The sequence below is a fragment of the Mustelus asterias genome, unplaced genomic scaffold (genome assembly GCF_964213995.1).
Source record: "Mustelus asterias unplaced genomic scaffold, sMusAst1.hap1.1 HAP1_SCAFFOLD_196, whole genome shotgun sequence".
NCBI classification, from domain to species: domain Eukaryota; kingdom Metazoa; phylum Chordata; class Chondrichthyes; order Carcharhiniformes; family Triakidae; genus Mustelus; species Mustelus asterias.
In genome coordinates this window covers 684,425-704,530 of record NW_027590189.1, presented here as the reverse complement: position 1 = coordinate 704,530, position 20,106 = coordinate 684,425, and the positions used below count along the sequence as shown (strand labels likewise).

General features: G+C 45.0%; 3 protein-coding genes across 3 annotated transcripts in view; 2 read left to right on the top strand and 1 right to left on the bottom strand.

The window, feature by feature from the left end:
- The window catches only part of LOC144485504 (uncharacterized), an 86,483-nt gene extending 86,195 nt beyond the window's left edge, over positions 1–288 (bottom strand). Inside the window, exon 1 of the mRNA XM_078203648.1 lies at positions 227–288. The gene's annotated coding sequence lies outside the window, so the exon portion shown is untranslated. The remainder of the gene's footprint in view (positions 1–226) is intronic.
- A 387-nt stretch (positions 289–675) lies between these two features.
- On the top strand, positions 676–8,905 carry LOC144485522 (uncharacterized). Its single transcript, XM_078203668.1, has 3 exons — positions 676–989; positions 1,758–2,900; positions 8,264–8,905. The coding sequence occupies exons 2-3, from the start codon at positions 2,062–2,064 to the stop codon at positions 8,691–8,693; spliced, it is 1,269 nt and encodes a 422-aa protein (XP_078059794.1). The 5' UTR covers positions 676–989; positions 1,758–2,061; the 3' UTR covers positions 8,694–8,905.
- The window catches only part of LOC144485514 (uncharacterized), a 175,567-nt gene continuing 156,867 nt past the window's right edge, over positions 1,407–20,106 (top strand). Inside the window, exon 1 of the transcript XR_013496171.1 lies at positions 1,407–1,486. The gene's annotated coding sequence lies outside the window, so the exon portion shown is untranslated. The remainder of the gene's footprint in view (positions 1,487–20,106) is intronic.

Genomic DNA, 20,106 nt, shown 5'->3' with positions numbered 1-20,106 from the left:
GGTGGATAAATATTTGATAGATTGAGGAATAGAGGGCGATGGGGAAATGGCTCACAAAAGGAGTTCGGCATCGATCAGCCAGGATTGTACTGAATGGCAGGGTCGCTTGAAGGGCCTGGTGGCCTCTCCTGCTTCTATTTCTTGTGATCAGTTGCTGCAAGTCCCCAATTTCCCCCAGAGTGAGAAAAGAAATGGAAAGGGGGAGAAAAGAAAGTGTTTTACTCACAGATGTTGGCCTCTTTTTAAGGTCAAACCAAATAAACAAACAGGAGGAAGTTTCAGTCAGTCTGAAGCGCAATTTGCAGTCACAAAAAGCCCGTCCTGTGATTGGTTGGAGGACCGGGATCCTTCCGGTCCTCCAATTCTTCCCATTGGTCAACACCTCAGTCTGACGGTCAGGGGGCGGGCTCTCCCCTGCACATGCGCAGTTTCCCCTCTCCCTCAGGGCCGGGTGCCTGGAAACCTTGGCTCGTGGAGGTGCCGGGGGAGGGGGCACAACGGGTGGTGGCGGGGCTCCCACGTCCGCGCGTCCGGGCCTGCGCACTGGGATCCATCCAAGGATGTTGGCGCGGAGCAGAGTGATTGCTGTTGGCTGATTGAGGCAGGGCTCTATTGTGCCGTCACAATGACTCAGAGGGGCGTTCCCAGCACACACTGTCCCATTGGCAGCAATATCACTGGTTACAGAAGCCGCACACTGCGGATTGGACACCAGCTCAGCGCGGCTGGCGGTCAAAGCACCGCCCACCCCCACGTGGGCTCGGGTTCCGCCCCCCCCATTGTCTACATGCGGCAGATTGACCAATGGCAATGCGTGGAGGACCAGATCAGTCCTGGTCCTCCAGCCAGTCAGAGTCCGGGCCTTGTGTCAATGGCTGCACGAATGTTCCTCCATTGTTTGTCCAGCAAACTGCTGCTCATCCTCCTCCTCTCTCTGAACAAAGATTGAGCTTCAGATAGATTCAAACTTCCTCCTCTGGCCAACATCTGTGAGTAAAACACTTTCTTTTTGCATTCTGGGAAAAATTGGGGACTTGCAGCAACTGAAGGGAAAGGAAATGAATCCAGTCTGTACATTTCACACATTTTTAGTCCAGTGATTTGATTTATTATTGTCACGTGTATTAACATACAGTGAAAACTATTGTTTCTTGCGCACTATGCAGACAAAGCATACTGTTCGGCGGGAAGGAAAGGAGAGAGTGCAGAATGTAGTGTTACAGTCACAACTAGGGTGCAGAGAGAATCGAGTTTTCAAAGCATAGAACAAGTGTAAAAGATAAAATTAGAAGGTATCCTTGGCACAGTCTGCAAGAAGTCACCTTGCTCCGGTGCCATCTTGAGTATATCTGTCTGGCCGCCTGCATGGAGATTTTCAACTGTGTCCAGGACAGGATGAAGTTTAACAACACCAGGTTAAAGTCCAACAGGTTTATTTGGTAACAAAAGCCACACAAGCTTTCGGAGCTGCAAGCCCCTTCTTCAGGTGAGTAATCCAGGACAGGAAGCAGTGAACATGGATCTGTCGATCAGCCTCAATCAGCACCTTCAGGAGAATTGGGAGGGTGAATATTAGATACAGCAGAGTGAGAGTGGAGGGAGAGTGAATATTAGATACAGCAGAGTGAGAATGGAGGGAGAGTGTGTGTGGGATGGAGATTTACAGCTTTTGGGGAATGAGAGAGGAAAATAGAATTGTTAGTTCTGCATTTCTATCCTGTACTGACCGTAATGGCATTTGTAAACTACATTTACAGGATATTGTGACAGGAGCATTTACAGACAGAAATCTCAGACGTGACGTTCTAGATTTGACAGAGTCACTCGATTCCTTGGGACCTGAATATCATCGGTCTTTGAATCTAGAAGGAGGAATGTTTGCCCAGTCTCACCCAAGTGAGAGTGTTCCAGTGCACTAACTGTGGAAAGAATATCAACCAGTTACAGAGGCTGAAAAACCATCACACCATTCATAGCGGGGACAGATTGTACATGTGTTTGTTGTGTCGATGAGGCTTCAACTGTTAAACTGACCTGGATTGATACAGCGGGACCTAAAACATGAAGAAACCGTGGAAATGTGGGGACTGTGAGAAGACATTCAAAGCTCCATCAGAGCTGGAAAACCATTGGCGCATTCACACTGGAGAGAGGCCATTCATCTGCTCTCAGTGTGGGAAGGGATTCACTCAGTCAACCACCCTGCAGAGACACCAGCAAGTTCACACTGGGGAGAGGCCATTCACCTGCTCTCAGTGTGGGAAGGGATTCACTCTGTCATCCCACCTGTTGAGACACAAGCAAGTTCACACAGGGGAGAGGCCATTCACCTGCTCTCAGTGTGGTAAAGGATTCAGTAATTCATTCAACCTGCAGACACACCAGCGAGTTCACACTGGGGAGAGACCATTCACCTGTTCTCAATGTGGGAAGCGATTCAGTGATTCATCCAACCTGCAGACACACCAGCGAATTCACACTGGGGAAAGACCGTTCATCTGCTCTCAGTGTGGGAAGGGATTCACTCTTTTATGCAACCTGTTAAGACACAAGCGAGTTCACACCGGAGAGAAGCCATTCACCTGCTCTCATTGTGGGAAAGGATTCAGTGATTCTTCCGGCATGCAGACCCACCAGCGAGTTCACACTGGGGAGAGACCATTCATCTGCTCTGACTGTGGGAAGGGATTCACTCTGTCATCCCACCTGTTGAGACACCAGCGTGTTCACACCAGTGAGTGGCCCTTCTCCTGCTCTCAGTGTGGGAAGGGATTTAATGATTCATCCAACCTGGAGAGACACCAGCGAGTTCACACTGGGGAGAGGCCATTCACCTGCTCTCAGTGTGGGAAGGGATTCACTCTTTTATCCATCCTGTTGAGACACAAGCAAGTTCACAAGTGATTACAGGTGCTGGAATCTGATATTGTTTCTACTCTCAATTATCTCCAGGACTGCTTATTGTTCATTCTCAATGGGGAGGATTATTTGATGTTGGACTGGCTGATCTCACGACTTTGCCTCCAGTGGGCTGATGCTCTTTGAGTCTTGTTGCAAATACCTGCTTTCAGATTTTACAAGGATCACAGAATGAAAGGGTGTTAGGAAGTGAAGAGATATTTAGTTCTTATTTCTGTTTGGAACCCCCAAAGCATGCCACATTGCCATGGAGATGGGCTGTAGTTGTTACATGGTTCTTTTGTTGAATTTACCCGAGGTGTTTCTCTCAGAAGCGATTTTAGACCAGGGGTAGGCCACTTGGCCCCTTGACCTTGTTCCACCAAGACTGAGGTTCTTGAGCAAATTGACATAGAGAAGGACAAGGCCTTTTAAAATGGATAAATCTCCAGGTTCAGACGAATTGTACCCTAGGCTGCAGTGGGAGTCAAGGGAGGAGATTGCAGGGGGTCTGACCCAAATTTTCAATTCCTCTCTGGCGACGGGACAGGTGCCAGACGACTGGAGAACAGCTAATGTGGTTCCGCTATTTAAGGAGAATTGTAGAAACAAACCAGGCAACTACAGACCAGTGAGTCACACGTCAGTGATAGGGAAGCTATTGAAGAAACCTCTGAAGGAAAGTATCTATCTCCACTTGGAGAGGGAAAGCTTGATTAGGAATAGTCAACATGGCTTCGTCAGAGGGAGGTCATGCCTAACAAATTTGATTGAATTTTTTGAGGAGGTGTCCAGGTGTGTCGACGTGGTTTGGAAGGGGATTCCTCATCAACTCATAAGATTTAGAGGCAGAATGCAGTCTTTAAGAGGACAGGAAATCAGTAAAGAGTTAAATGATTATTGGGCAAGCTAAAACAAACAGTTTACCAACATATGTAAATGCAGAAAGTGAATCAAAACAAGTAATTATTATTTAAAACATATATGCTGATATTTTAAATGTATTTTAATGTATTGTACACTTTGGTCAAGCAAAGGTACCGAAAGGCATGGTGGTAAACGACATTAGTTTAAAGTCAAAGGTCTGGGAACTGGTTAATCAGCAATTGTCTTATCAGTGGGATTCCGATGAGGGTACGTATTCTGCAACATTTATGAATAGATGTATTCACTGCCCAGACACAAGGATAGACATGCCCCTGGATGCAGGATCACATGTCTATTCAACTTGGCAGTGAGCTGGAGGGAATGTCCATTTTGACCTTGAGGTCGCGTCTGCTGTTACCAGGCAACAGAGATGTAGTTAGAGCCAAAAAGGGAAAGACGTCCGGATTTGAAGGATGAATAGAATCTCACCATGATATTAAGTATCATATGGTTGGCTGAGGTACTTGACAGAGATTTGTATTGATGTATGACTGGTAAATGAAATTGATTTTAAGCTAATGAAAGGCAGAATTATTGATTATGACAAAGTATAATTGATCTTTATTTGATTCTGTACTTCAGATCTTTCAGAGTGGTTCTATGGCTCTATTCCTCAGAGCTATTTAAACCTTTTGGAAGTCTCCGGTCAGCTGTACATTTATTTTATGTTGAATAAATTTTGTTACGTCTTTGCGAGTTTTGAATTGTCTAAGTTAAGACACAATTGGCCTCCTTGAAATTTCCCCACAACACGAGGGTAGTGCAGTCAATGTAGTTTGTATGGATTTCAGCAAAGCCTTTGACAAGGTTCCACATGGGAGACTTGTAAAGAAGGTATGTTCACATGGGATACAGGGTAATTTGATAAAGTGGATTCAAAAGTGGCTCAGTTGTAGGAGACAGAGGGTGATGACTGATGGCTGCTTTAGTGACTGGAAGTAGGTGTCCTTTGGCATACCACAGGGATCTGTGTTGGGTCCACTATTATTCATCATTCATATAAATTATATAGTTATCAATGTAGGGAGTAGGATTAGTAAGTTTGCGGGTGACACAAAGATTGGCCAGGTAGTTAACAGTGAGATTGAGTGTCTTGGGCTACAAGATGATATAGATGAGATGGTCAAATGGGCAGATAAGTGGCAGATGGAATTTAACCCTGACAAGTGTGAGGTGATGCACTTTTGAAGGAATAATTTGACAAGGAAGTATTCAATGAATGGCAGGGCACCAGGAAGTTCTGTGGAACAAAGGGACCTTGGTGTGTTTGTCCACAGATCTTTGAAAGTGGAAGGTCATATGGGACACTTACCTTTATCAATCAAGGCATAGATTACAAAAGCAGGAAAATCATGTTGGCGTTGTATAGAACTTTGGTGAAGCCACAGCTGGGGTACTGTGTGCAGTTCTGGACACCATATATTCAGCAGGATGTGATTGCATTGGAGGAGGTGCAGAGGAGATTCACCAGGATGCTGCCTGGGGTGGAACATTTAAGTTATGAAGAGAGGTTGGATAGTCTTGGGTTGTTTCTGTTAGAGCAGAGAAGACTGAGGGACGACCTGATCAAGGTGGACAAGATTATGAGGGACATGGACAGAGTGGATGAGGAGCAGCTGTTCTCCTTAGTTCAAGGGTCAGTCACAAAGGGACACAGGTTCAAGGTGAGGTGCAGGAGGTTTAGGGAGGATGTGAGGAAAAACATTTTTGCCCAGAGGGTGGTGATAGTCTGGAATACGGTGCCTGGGAGGGAGGTAGAGGCAGGTTGCCTCACACCCTTTATCTGGATGAGCACTTGGCACATTATAACATTCAGGGCTATGGGCCAAGTGCAGGCAGATGGGATTAGATGGGAGTTCATGTGTTTCTAATGTGTCGGAGTGGCCTCGATGGGCTGAAGGACCTCTTCTGCACTTTATGATTCTATGAAATTAGGAGCAGGCATAGGCCATTTGGTCCTTCGAGCCTCCTCCACCATTCCATATGATCATGGCTGCTCCTCTATCTCAACACCATGCTCCGTGCCCTCTCCATTCCCCTCGACACTTTTAGAGTCTAGAAATCTATCTATTTCATTCTTAAATATATTCGGTGACTTGGCCTCCACAGCTTTCTGTGGTAGAGAATTCCACAGGTTCACCACCCTGAGTGAAGAGGTTCCTTCTTTTCTCATTCGTAAATGGTCCACCCTGTATTCTGAGACTGTGATCCCTTGTTCCAGACACCCCCAGCCAGAGGAAACAACATCCCTGCATCCAGTCTGTCTGGCCTGTCAGAATTTTATCCAATTCACTGAAATCCTGTCTCATTCGTCTAAATTCCAGTGAATACAGGCCCGGTCAACCCAATCTCTCCACATACGACAATCCTGCCAGCACAGGAATCATATCTGATGAACCTTTGCTGCATTCGTCTGTGGCAAATATATAATTTCTTAGGTAAGGAGACCAAACCTCCAGGTGTGGTCTCACCAAGGCCCTGTACACCTACAGTGAGACATCCTTGCTCCTGTACTCATGTCCTCTTGCAATGAAGGCCAACAAACCACTTCCCTGCCTAACTGCTTCTTGTTTTTGCATGCTTGCTTTCAGTGGCACCCAGGTCCCTTTGTCCATCAACATTTCCCAATCTATCACCTTTTAAATTATACTCTGCTATTCTGTTTCTCCGTCCAAAATGGATAACGTCACATTTATCCATGTTAAACTGCATCTGCCATATATTTACCCATTCACTCAACTTGTCTAAATCGCCTTGAAGTCTCTTGACATCCTGCTCACCACTCACATTCCTGCCAAGTTTCATGTCATCAGCAAACCTGGAAATATTACATTTGGTTCCTTCATCCAAATTATTGATATATATTGTGAGTAGCTGGGGTCCAAGCACTAACCCCTGCATGACTCCACCAGTCACCACATGCCACTTTGAAAAAGATCCATTTACTCCCACTTTCTGTTTCATGTCTGCTAACCAATTCTCAATCCATACCAATATATTACTCCATTCTTTGGTCATTAATTTTGCATACTAATCTTTTATTTGAGTCTCGATCAAAAGCTTTCTGAAAATCTAAATACACTGCATCCACTGGTTCACCTTATCTATTTTAGTGATGACATCCTCAAAAATCTCCAGGATGTTTCTCAGGCGTGATTTCCCTTTTGTAAATCCATGTTGTCTTTGTCTAATCCCTTTGATGTTTTCTCGGTATTTTCAACAAATTCTGGTCTAGGATCTGAGCATTCGGTGTCCCAGGGCACCGTTAACACCTTCTGTGTCTGCTGGGCATCGCAGGGAGACTGGGGTGCATTATTGACCCCTTTAATCACATTTGATTTGATGCTTTAAGTTTCCTTTCCGCTTTGTTTTTTGTTTTGGGTGATTGCCCTCCTTTTGGGAGATGCCCATTTTAATTTGTCCCCTCGTTAATTTGATTTAGTTTATTTTTAGATCATTTCCGGATCATTGAACGTCTGTAAAATGCGGAGAGATCGTACATGTGTTTTGTGTTGATGAGGTTTTAACTGATCCTTGAACTTGGGAGAGGTACAAGGACACCTGCACTGTGGAGAAACCGTGGAAATGTGGGGACTGAGGGAAGGGATTTTGTACACCCTCTGCACTGGAAACTCATCAACGCAGTCATATTGGGGAGAGACCGTTCACCTGTTCGGACTGTGGGAAGATGGCCAAAAAGATTGAATCTAAACATAAGTTTTTAGTCGAGCAGTTTGCATCTAGATTTTCAGGGCTGCATCCTCGACAAGAAGCAGTGAGCATGGAGCTGTCAATCAGCATGAATTGTCACTCTCTGGGGAATTGGGAGGCTGAACATTGGGACAGCAGAGCGAAAACAGAGAGGGAATCTGTGGGATGGAGATTTACAGCTTTACTGAGAATGAGAGAGGAAAGAATGTTCTACAGAAACTAGAATTGCCTGTTCTGAATTTCTATTCCAACTGACGGTGATGACTTTTGTAAACTCTTTTTGCAGGACATTAGAAGTAGAGGATTTGGAAGCAGAAAATTCAAAGCAGACGTCATGTCAAGACCAACCAGAATCACTCACTTCACTAGGAGCTGAATATCATCGGTCTTTGACTCTCAAAGGAGAAATGTTTGTCTGTTCAGTTTGCTTCAAAAGATTTGAAACACCAGTGTGATTGGAAAAGCTCCAAGACCTGCACACACCCGAGTGAGAGTGTTCCAGTGAACTGACTGTGGAAGAGTTTAAAGTGGTGACAGAGTCTGTTAAAACCTCGCACCATTCACAATGTGGAGAAATCGTACATGTGTTTTGTGTTGATGAGGTTTTAGCTGATCCTTGAACTTGGGAGAGGCACAAGGACACCTGCAGTGTGGAGAAACGGTGGAAATGTGGGGACTGTGGGAGGGGATTTTGTACACCCTCTGCACTGGAAACTCATCAACGCAGTCATGTCGGAGAGAGGCCGTTCACCTGCTCAGACTGTGGGAAGGGATTTGCGCAGTTGTCCAACTTACTGAGACATCAGCGAGTTCACACTGGGGAGAGACCGTTCTCCTGCTCTGACTGTGGGAAGGGATTCAGTGATTCATCCAACCTGCAGTCACACCAGCGAATTCACACTGGGGAGAGGCCGTTCACCTGCAATGAGTGTGGGAAGGGATTCAGTCATTTATCTAATTTGCTGAGGCACCAGCGAGCTGACAGCAGGGAGAGAACTGCCACCTGCTCTCAGTGTGAGAAACGATTCCGTGATTCATACACTCTGCGCTTACACCAGCGAGTTCACACTGGGGAGAGGCCATTCATCTGCTCCGACTGTGGTAAAGGATTCACTCAGTTATCCAACCTGCTGAGACACCAGCAAATCCATAAGTGATGACAGGTGTTGGATTCTGCTGGTATTGCTGCTGTTAGTCGCATCCAGGACTGAACCATGTTCATTCAGACAGTGGGTGAAGTGGGAGGGTCGGAGGGTTTCTCTCTGTTGGACTGGCCGGTCTCATGACTTTGCATCCAATGGGCTGATGCACTTTGAGCCTGGGAGTGCACACTTCCACAAAATGATCCACAAAAACTAATGGAATGTTTTACCCTGGATAATAAATAGTGTTTTTCTACCACGGCAGGTTGAGCTAAAATAAATACATTTGTCTCTGTTCCAGTGAGCCTACAGCACAGGGCCAGGCCAGTCGGCCCAATAGGTCTGTGTCAGTATTTATGCTCCACATGAGCCTCCACCCACCCCTCTTCATCTCCCCCCATCAGCATATCCTTCTATTCCTCTCTCCCTCATGTATGTATCTAGCTTCCCCTTCAATGTGTTCATGCTGTTCACCTCAACTGTGGTAGTGAGTTCCACATTCTCACCACTCGCTGGTAAAGAGGTTTCTCACTGAAATCCCTATTGGATTATTGAGCCTCTTCATAATCTTAAAGACTTCCATCAGGTCACCCTTCAGTTTTCTCTTTTCTGGAGAAAAGCGGCCCTAACCTTTCCTGAGGGTTAAATGCTCTCAGTTCTGGGATTATTCTTGTGAATCTTTGTTGCTCCTTCACCAGTGCCTCTATTACACTTTTCTAAATGGAGATTATGAATGTTGACAATGCTCCCAGTGTAGTCTAACCCTGGTTCTAACAAGTTGAACAGAACCTCCCTGCTTTTCAATTCTATCCCTCTAGAATGGAACCCTGTATATGGGCCATTGAAGAAAAGTTCTTTGAGAGCTGGAGAGTGGATTTATAAGAATGGCACCAGGGATGAGGAACTGGAGATCTTGAAATTTCTCTCCTTAGATCAGAGAGTCATTAGTGTAAGAAATGAGGCCATTCACCTGCTGAATCCGTGCCAGCTCTGGAAAGCAAACCAGTCAGTCCCATTGTCCCAATATATCCCCGTAACCCTGGAAGTTTATTTCCCACAACTTCATTCCCAAAATGTTTGTTTTCTCTCCTTCCATTCCCCTCATGGGCAGAGTGTTCCAGGTCATTGCCACTCGCAGTGTAAAAATATTCTTCCTCACAGCCCCTTTACATTTCTTGACCAAAATCTTCAATCTGTGCCCCCTCCTCCTTGCACCATCGGCTAATAGGAACAGGTTTTCTTTGTTCACCTTGTCTAAACATAAACTTCTGCACCTCCATCAAATCACCCTGCAACCCCCTTTTCTCCAGAAAGAACAAGCTCACTTTCTCCAACCTAACCTTGTAGCTACAATAGAAACAAAATGCTTGGGTTCAGGGGAATGGCACCAAGCCATAATGCTCCTTTGGAGAGCTGGTGCAGATGCAATGGGCCAAATAGCCTCCTCCTCCCCCTTAATCATAGAATAGAAATCATAGAAACCCTACAGTGCAGAAGGAGGCCATTCGACCCATTGAGTCTGCACCGACCACAATCCCACCCAGGCCCTACCCCCACATATTTACCCACTAATCCCTCTAACCTACGCATCTCAGGACTCTAAGGGGCAATTTTTAACCTGGCCAATCAACCTAACCCGCACATCTTTGGACTGTGGGAGGAAACCGGAGCACCCGGAGGAAACCCACGCAGACACGAGGAGAATGTGCAAACTCCACACAGACAGTGACCCGAGCCAGGAATCGAACCCAGGACCCTGGAGCTGTGAAGCAGCAGTGCTAACCACTGTGCTACCGTGCCGCCCTAGACAACGCCCTTAACAACTCTGCAATTCCTCAACCCCGGAACCATTCTGGTAAATCTCCTCTGCACCCTCTCAATGACCCTCACATCCTAAAGTGCAGTGACCAAAACTGGACACAAAACTCTAGTTGTGGCCTCACCAGAGTTTTATAAACATTCAGCATACTTTTGCCGCCTTTGTAATCAATATCTTTATATCTGAAGCCCAAGATCCCATTTGTTTTGCTGATTTTTCTCCTGACAGCTCTGCAACCTTCAATGAGCTCTGCACATGAATCCCCAGCTCCCTCTGTCCCTGCTCATTCTTTAGAACTTGTCATTCAGTCTATATTGCCTCTCCCTGTCCCTTCTGCCAAATCACATCCGTCACACTTCTTGTTAAATTCTATCTGCCACTTCCAGAAGAGATTTGTATTAAACTAAACATAGAGAGAAGAGGAGACGCTGCTTTCTTTAATGTCATCCACAATTGAAGACAAGCCTCTGCCTTTCAATGCATGAGGCTCAAAGAGCACAGACAGAGGTCATTCAGCCCATTGTGCTCCTGCCAGCTATTGCAACTATCTAGTTTCATCATTCATATGTTTTGGAAAATAGGTCGGAGATTGGAATTCTTTTAAATGAAGAGACATGGAAACATTTGTTGACAAACTGGTAAACACAGCTCTGATGTAAATGTATCGGAAACAGGCCTGTGTTAATTAGAGTTAAGAAGCAGCCTTTGTTGATCCAACAATTCAGAGCTGATGGTGAGGACACGTAAACAATGAATGACCCCTCATGACTTTTTCCTTGCCTCACAGGGAGGTTTGCAGGCAGCTTGGTCAATCAGCAGGAACTGTGGCACCAGGAGCTGTGAACCAGCTGTGAGACTAGAAGCCTAGAGGGTCATTAGGAACCAGGGGTGTTCCCAATGTTTAAATCCCTCAACAAGAAGGCAGTGAAACCCATGCTTAAACTGAGGAGTCCACAGTTTTGAGATCTCAATGGAAAGGTTGACTTTTTTTTTAGCCAAAAAACAATAGCAGCTCCCCTGTAAGATCTTGGAGCTTGGAGAATATCTGGAAAACTGAGGATAATTAAATTGAATTCTGGGAGCTTTGGCATATCTTCAGGATGGTCCCAGGAACAGAAGTGAATGAACCTTAAAGATATTAGCAGGACTTACTCAGTTAATGGTAGGGCGTTGGGGAGAGTTATAAAAAAGAGAGATCTAGGGGTACATGTTCATAGCTCCTTGAAAGTGGAGTCACAGGTGGACAGAGTGGTGAAGAAGGCATTCAGCATGCTTGGTTTCATCGGTCAGAACATTGAATACAGGAGTTGGGACGTCTTGTTGAAGTTGTACAAGACATTGATAAGGCCACACTTGGAATAGGGTGACCAGAACTGTGTACATTATAGAAAGAACATTATTAAACTAGAAAGAGTGCAGAAAAGATTTACTAGGATGCTACCAGGACTTGATGGATTGAGTTATAAGGAGAGGCTGGATAGACTGGGACTTTTTTCTCTGGAGTGTAGAAGGCTGAAAGGTGATCTTATGGAGGTCTATAAAATAATGAGGGGCATAGATCAGCTAGATAGTCAATATCTTTTCCCAAAGGTCGGGGTGTCTAAAACTGGAGGGCATAGGTTTAAGGTGAGAGGGGAGAGATACAGAAGTTTCCAGAGGGGCAATTTTTTCACACAGAGGGTGGTGAGTGTCTGGAACAAGCTGCCAGAGGTAGTAGTAGAGGCGGGAAACTTTGTCTTTTAAAAAGCATTTAGACAGTTACATGGGTAAGATGGGTATAGAGAGAGATGGGCCAAATGCGGGCAATTGGGACTAGCTTCGGAGTTTTTAAAAAAGAGGGCGGTTATGGACAAGTTGGGCCGAAGGGTCTGTTTCCATGCTGTAAACCTCTGTGACTATATTAAGTACAAGGGAACTCTGGTTGGTGGCAAGATTTAAAATGTAGAACTGGGTTCATACCATAAATCTTTATAAACTAAAGTGCTGGTTTTTAATATTGTTTTATAAATAAATTTTGGTCTTGTTTAAAAATGTGGAATCTTGCAGCATAATTCTTTGTTAATGACTGGCTATTTGAATTTCTCAAACGTTAACAATCCTGACTGGTGTCATCACAACACACAGCAACATATTTCACAATGAATCAAAGACAAAATATGATTTTCCTTATTTTGTACAAAGTGTTACACGACAAACACCCTCTTCTCGGATCCCCACTTAATTTCTCAATTTAAGCACTTCTTTTCATGAAACAATCTGATAATTGATGATTAAAAATGGAACAAATTGTATCCCGAATAAAGCAGGAAGTCCATCGCCCGGCACAGAGGGTAATTAGGGATTTCTGCCATGGACCAATTGACAGGGATTCTACCCTCCAACCATCTGAAGTGAATTCTTTCCCTGAATCGTCCAGGCCGGTGCAGTTATCAACTTGTAGTTTGGTTGATCAGCTGAGATTTTCTGCAGCATTTCATCGATTATCGCGTGATTCCTTTCAGAGCCCATCACTGAAAGGATTTTCAGTTGCCGTGTTCATGACCAGAATACTCATGTTTTCACACACGTCTCCAAACTCATCATTAACAAATTCCCCTCCATTATCAGTCAGAAACTTAGCTGGTGCCCCAGGTCCAGTCCCTATCTATTTCTCCATGACTTTGGCTCGAATCACCCTTTTGTCCTTGACATGGGGCGACACGGTAGCACAATGGTTAATACTGCTGATTCACAGTGCCAATGGCCTGGGTTCGATTCCCGGCTTGGGTCACTGTCTGTGTGGAGTTTGCACATTCTCCCTGTGTCTGCGTGGGTTTCCTCCGGGTGCTCTGTTTTACTCCCACATTCTTAAAGACATGTTGGTTAGGTGCGGTAACCCGAACAGGTGCCAGACTGTGGCAACTGGGGGACTTTCACAGTAACTTCATTGCAGTGTTAATGTAAGCCTTACTTGTGACTAATAAATAAACTTTAAAACTTTAAGCGTATTATTGGAGAAAGACTAAGTCGAGTTACCATGTCTTTAAGGTTCTGAATAAAAATATTTCTTGTCTTTGTCTTGTACCTTTAGACCCACGGTAACTTCCTCATGAGCTAAAGGAAAGATGTAATGGGAGCCTCCGATACTTTTCACACATTCCACACTTTGCGCTACTCTGTCCAAGAGCCTCATGTACTCTTCGTCATCACCCTGCTTCTTTTAGCAGGATTTTTAATCTTTATTAAAAATGGGTGAGCAGTTGCTTGTGCAGTTTTAAGACAATTTGCATTTTTTTCTCTGGTTCTTTTCACCTGAAGAATTAACAACCCTTTCTAATTGGAGATAGAAATCAGTGGAACCTCTCAGACACTGAATTGTAGATTTTGCATCAGAGATCAATTAAGCATTGATGGAAAAGTTCATAATTTTATTGTGAACAAGTTCCTGTTGAGAGTTCTTGAATTATGTGTGAAGATCACAGATGGTGCATTTAAAAAGCGGCACTGCAGCCCCGAAGGTCAATGACATCTCCAGAATATTAAACTCCAGACTGTTATGTGGTTTGTTGATATCAACAGAAACAAACCAAATATTGTCAGACTATCAGTCCAGGAACAGCAACAATAACAGCGGAATCTAACCTCTGGATTCACTTATGAATGTGCTGGTGTGTCAGCAGGTGGGATGACCGTGTGAATGCCTTTCCACACTCAGAGCACATGAATGGCCTCTCCCCACTGTGAACTCGCTGATGTGCTTTGAGGTCAGATGACTGCCTTAACCTCTTTCCACAGGAAGTGCAGTTGAATAGTTTCTCCTCAGTGTGAACTCGCTGGTGTCTGAGAAGGTGGGATAACTGAGTGAATCCCTTCCCACACACAGAGCAGATGAATGGCCTCTCCCCAGTGTGAATTTGCTGATGTTCATTGAGCTCAGATGACTGCCTGAACCTCTTTCCACAGGAAGTACAGCTTCTCCACAGTGTGAATTCTCTGATGTGTGCAAAGTCCCGAAGACTGAGTGAATCCCTTGCCACATAGAGAGCAGGTGTATGGTCTCTCCCCACTGTGAATCTGCTGGTGCCTCAGCAGGGTGGAAGTGCATTTAAACTTTGTTCCACATTGAGTGCAGCTGAATGGCCTGTCCTCAGTGTGGATTCGCTGGTGTAAAATGAGTTTGGTTGTCTGAGTGAATAATTTTCTTCATACTGAGCAGGTGAACAGTCTCTCCCCAGTGTGGCTGCGTCAATGAATTTCCAGCTGGGATGGATAATTGAATCCCTTCCCACAGTCCCCACATTTCCACGTTTTCTCCATGGTGCCAGTGTCCCTGTGTCTCTCTCTTGGTTTGATGATCAGTTGAAGCCTCATTCACACACACGAGTACAGTTTCTCTTTGCTGTGAATGCTGTGGTGTTTTTTTCAGACTGTAACTGGTTAAAGCTTTCCATGGTCAGTTCACTGGAACACTCTCACAGGGATGTGTGTGTGTCTTAGCACTTTTCCAGTCACACTGATGTTCGAAATCTTTCCCCATGGGCAGAACAAACATTTCTCCTTCCACATTCAAGACCAATGATATTCAGGTCCTGATGAAGACTGACTGTCAGAACCAGCTGCTGAATGCTTTCTCCACAGTGAGAATTCCCTGGTGTGTGTGCAAAGTCCCGAGGACTGAGTGAATCCCTTGCCACATACGGAGTCGATGTATGGCCTCTCCCCACGTGAATCTGCTGGTGCCTCAGCAGGGTGGAAACTCATTTAAACTTTGTGGGCAGCACTGTGGCACAGTGGTTAGCACTGCTGCCTCACAGCGCCAGGGACCGGGGTTCAATTCTCAGCTTGGGTCACTGTCTTTGTGGAGTTTGTACCCTGTGTCTGCGTGGGTTTCCTCCGGGTGCTCCGGTTTCCTCCCACAGTCCAAAGATATGCAGGTTAGGTGGATTGGCCATGCTCAATTATCCCTTGTTGTCAGGGGGATTAGGGAGGGTAAACACGTGGGGTTATGAGGATATGGCCTTGGGGAGGATTGTGGTTGGTGCAGACTCGATGGGCCGAATGGCCTCTTTCTGCACAGTCGGATTTTATGATTCTATTCTAACCTGATGTGATGTTTGCTCTGACTTTCCCGTCTGTAAATCCTCCCTTTCTCACTCCCTGTAAAAGGAGTTGAGGAAACTTTTCACTGGAAGGACAGGATGGAATTTCTGAAGAGGTCTTGCAGCTCAACACCCGCACTGCGCATGCTTCAGTTACAGCCCCGCCCCCTCATTCACTCCGATTGGTTTGAGGACCAGCCGTTCACCCCCCTCTGTTTCTATTGGTCCGGAGCTGCCGTCAATCAGTCCCCGGGCATTGTGAGGTGCCAGGTGAAAGGTCAGTCTCGAAGGGGCGGGGTTTACAGTGAACATTCTCCACTCACTTCTGCCACTTCCGGCTTCTCCCCACAAATCACCTCAAAGAGACCTGCTCCCTCCGAGCATGCGCCAGCCACACGCACAACCCGCCGATGTAGAGCGCTTTCCGAGGCGCACGGGACTGTGGGTAATCCTGCTGCCATTAGAGACCCAGTATCAGATAATCTTTCTCTAAATCTGGAGAAGTGAAGGTGAGATTCTGTTCACATATGGATAGCATAATCAGAAGTATCAATGTATTTCTCCTACCATGATGTGGAGATGCCGGCGTTGGACTGGGGTAAACACAGTAAGAAGTTTAACAACACCAGGTTAAAGTCCAACAGGTTTATTTGGTAGCAAAAGCCACACCAAAAGTGTGGCTTTTGCTACCAAATAAACCTATTGGACTTTAACCTGGTGTTGTTAAACTTCTTTCTCCGACCATCACAGATAGGGGATAGAATACTGGTCTGGATAGTTTCTGACTGGCTAACAGGAAGCTCAGAGTTGGCATGAGTGAGTCCTTTGCAGGTTCAAAGATTCAAAGGCGCCATTCGGCCCATTGAGTCACCGACAAAGCATACCACCCAGGTCCTATTCCCATAACCCCACATATTTACCCCGCTAATCTCCCTAAACTATATGTCTTGGGACACTAAGGGACAATTTAGCATGGCCAATCCACCTAACCTGCATATTTTTGGAGTAGGGAGGAAACTAGAGCACCCAGAGGAAACCCACGCAGACACAGGGAGAACATGAAAACTCCACACAAACTGTGACCCGAGGCTGGATTCAAACCATGGTCCCTGGCACTGTGAGGCAGTAGTGCTAACCACTGAGCCAATGTGCGGTTAGCAACATAAAACATAGAACATAGAACATAGAAAGCCACAGCACAAACAGGCCCTTCGGCCCACAAGTTGCGCTGATCATATCCCTACCTCTAGGCCTATCTATAGCCCTCAATCCCATTAAATCCCATGTACTCATCCAGAAGTCTCTTCAAAGAGCCCAACGAGTTTGCCTCCACCACCACCAACGTCAGCCGATTCCACTCACCCACCACCCTCTGAGTGAAAAACTTACCCCTGACATCTCCTCTGTACCTACCCCCCAGCACCTTAAACCTGTGTCCTCTCGTCGCAACCATTTCAGCCCTTGGAAATAGCCTCTGAGAGTCTACCCTATCCAGACCTCTCAACATCTTGTAAACCTCTATCAGGTCACCTCTCATCCTTCGTCTCTCCAGGGAGAAGAGACCAAGCTCCCTCAACCTATCCTCATAAGGCATGCCCCCCAATCCAGGCAACATCCTTGTAAATCTCCTCTGCACCCTTTCAATGGCTTCAACATCTTTCCTGTAATGAGGTGACCAGAACTGCGCGCAGTACTCCAAGTGGGGTCTAACCAGGGTCCTATAAATCTAATGAGAGGTGTGCCAGAGGGATCAGTGATGCGGCCTTAACTTTTTACAATTGATAAAAATGACTCAGATGAAAGTCTGTTTGGGATTGTTGCCAAATTTGTTGATAACAAAAAAGTAAGTGTGAAAGTAAGTTGTGAAGAGGACAGAAGGAGGCAACAAAAACATATAGATGGATGAAGTGAGTGGGCAAAGATCGAGCTATAATGTGGGAAAATGTGAAATTGTTCATTTTGCCTGTAAGAATGGAAAAGCTTATTATCTAATTGGAGAGATTTCAGTGCGCTGAGGTGCAGAGGGATTTGGGTGTTCCAGTGCACGAATCACAAAAGACTAGTATGCAGGTACAGCAAGTAATTAGAATAGCTTTTAGAATGTTATCATTTATTGTGAGAGGAATTAAATACAAAAGTTTATGCTTCAATTGGTAAGACCATGTTTGGCGTAATGTGTACAGTATTGGTTATACTATTTAAGGAAAAATGTAGTTTAAAGAATATATATGGAGGAATTTCAGATGTTCACCAGACTAATGCCTGGAATGTGTGGGTTGTCTTATGCTGAAAAGTTAGACAGGCTAGACTTGTATCTGCTGTAGTTTAGAGGAGTGAGAGGGAAATCCCTTCATATTCTAAGGGGTGTTGAGATTGTGGACGTGGAGAGGATGTTTCCTGTTTTTGGAGAATCTAGAAATAGAGGTCACTGCTTAAAAATAAAGGGTCACCCAATAAAACAAAGATGAGGTGAAATGCTTTGACTTGGAGCAACATAAGTCTTTGGGACTCATTTCTTGAGAAGGTTGTGAAAGCAAAGTCTCATTATTTTGAAGGCAGAGGTGGATATGCTATTGGTTAGCAAGGGTGTGATAGGTTACTGTGGGCAGACGGGATGTTGATTTGAGGTTATTATCTGATCAGTCATGACCATATTAAACAGTGAAAAAGGCTCGAGTGGCTGAATGGCCTACTTCTTCATCTGTATCATCTGCATCCTGCAACAATGGAGCTGTTGGCCAATGTTGGCAATGAATCTGTGTCATGAGGTCTGTAACAAAGTAACAGCGTTGTCGTGCAATGCATTGCATTTTAATTGTAATTAGCAGACTGTTTTTACCACCATGAGTTTGCATTCTGGACTATAATATTTTTATTCTTCTGTGTTAATCTTATCCAGATGGGCTGGTGTACAAGATAGAGTCGCTGTGAATGTGACAATGGAACATTTTTCTTTCAAAATTCAATGGCACCTCGTCACTTACCCAATGAGTGAGTGTGTGAAAATGTAACTCAAATACTCACAATTCCTTCAGGTGATTCTCTGGCTACAATTTGATAGACAAGAAGGGAAATCAGAAATCTGCAGCCCCATCAGCTTACCAACAGTGGTGAGACATTGAAGGAGGATGGTTTGGTCAATGGTGTCAAAGATTTGAGACTGGGTGGGAAGGGCAATGAAGGGAAGTTTACCATTGTCACATTCGCAGAGGATGTAATTTATGAGTTTGATAAGAGCTATTCTGATATTGTGCAGGAACAGAAATGTTATTGGAGTTCATAAGTTCATAAAATATAGGAGCAGAATTGGGCCATTTGGCCCATTGAGTCTGCTCCACCATTCGATCATGCCTGATATGTTCCTCATCCCAATTTTCCTGCCTTCTCCCCATAACCCTTCAACCCATTACAATTAAAAATCTGTCTAACTCCTCCATGAATTTACTACCTGGTGCACCAGCAAATTCACTCTGGGGAGAGACCATTCATCTGTACCCAATGTGGGAAGGGATTCATTCCGTCATCTCACCTGCAGACACACCAATGAGTTCACATTGATGGGAGACCTTTTAAATGTCCGGATTGTGGACAATGTTATAAAAGCTCCGGGGAACTGATGTAGCATCAACTTGTTCACTCTGATCAGAAACCGTTCAGGTGCTCTCACTGTGGGACTGGGTTCAGGCAATCATCTGTCCTCCTTGTACAGCAGTGAATTCACACTAGGGAGAGGCCGTTCACCTGTTCTGACTGTGGGAAGGGATTCGCTCAGTCATCTGACCTGCTAACACACGAACAGTAAATGGTGCTGGTGCAACAGTAAATTTCCCAGCATCCACCACATTTTGGGGGGATTCAAATATGGAGTTCCAGAAAAGATGGACATGGATTTAAGAGGTGACAGGGACTTTGCAGAAGAAGGGGTGATGAGAGATGGGGTACAAATTTCCAAGGAGATTGGAGTTCAGAGTTGATTTTATTGGGGAGGGGGTAATGAAGGCAGATTTGAAAGAGAGAAGGACAATATGTATATATAGAGAGAGAGACTGTTAACAGTATCAGTAAACATGATGAGATTGAGCGATCAGTAGCTCAGTGGGAATAGGGTGCATGAAGCAGAATGAGAGTCTCATGAGTGAAATGAGCCTGAGAGGGCATGAAGGAATATTAACTATAACTGGGCTGGAGTTCATTAACATCAGCAAAAACAGACCCCAGTTCAGTCCTGGATGTGATTAACAGCAAACTCCAATCACGGTAGTTAGTTGAGAACTCACTGGTGACTCAGGACATGGGATTAAATAAGCAAACCCGTTCCACATTCACACCAGGTGCACAACCTCTCGCCAGTGTAAACTTGATGGTGTGCAGTGAGTTGAGATGAATAGTGAACCCAGTCCCACAATGAGAACACCTCATCAGCGTGAACACATTGATGGGACATCAGTTCCTGGCAACCTATATGACAATGCCTGGGACTTTGCATTTACAAGTTCTCCAGTTAATGTGAACATTTGGGTGTTTAAAGGAT

Bases quoted from the DNA above. Each gene is read 5' to 3' on its own strand.
- LOC144485522 (XM_078203668.1), top strand. From the start codon at position 2,062: ATGAAGAAACCGTGGAAATGTGGGGACTGTGAGAAGACATTCAAAGCT. The intron at 2,901-8,263 runs GTGATTACAGGT...TCATCAACGCAG, and splicing joins AGACACAAGCAAGTTCACAA to TCATGTCGGAGAGAGGCCGT.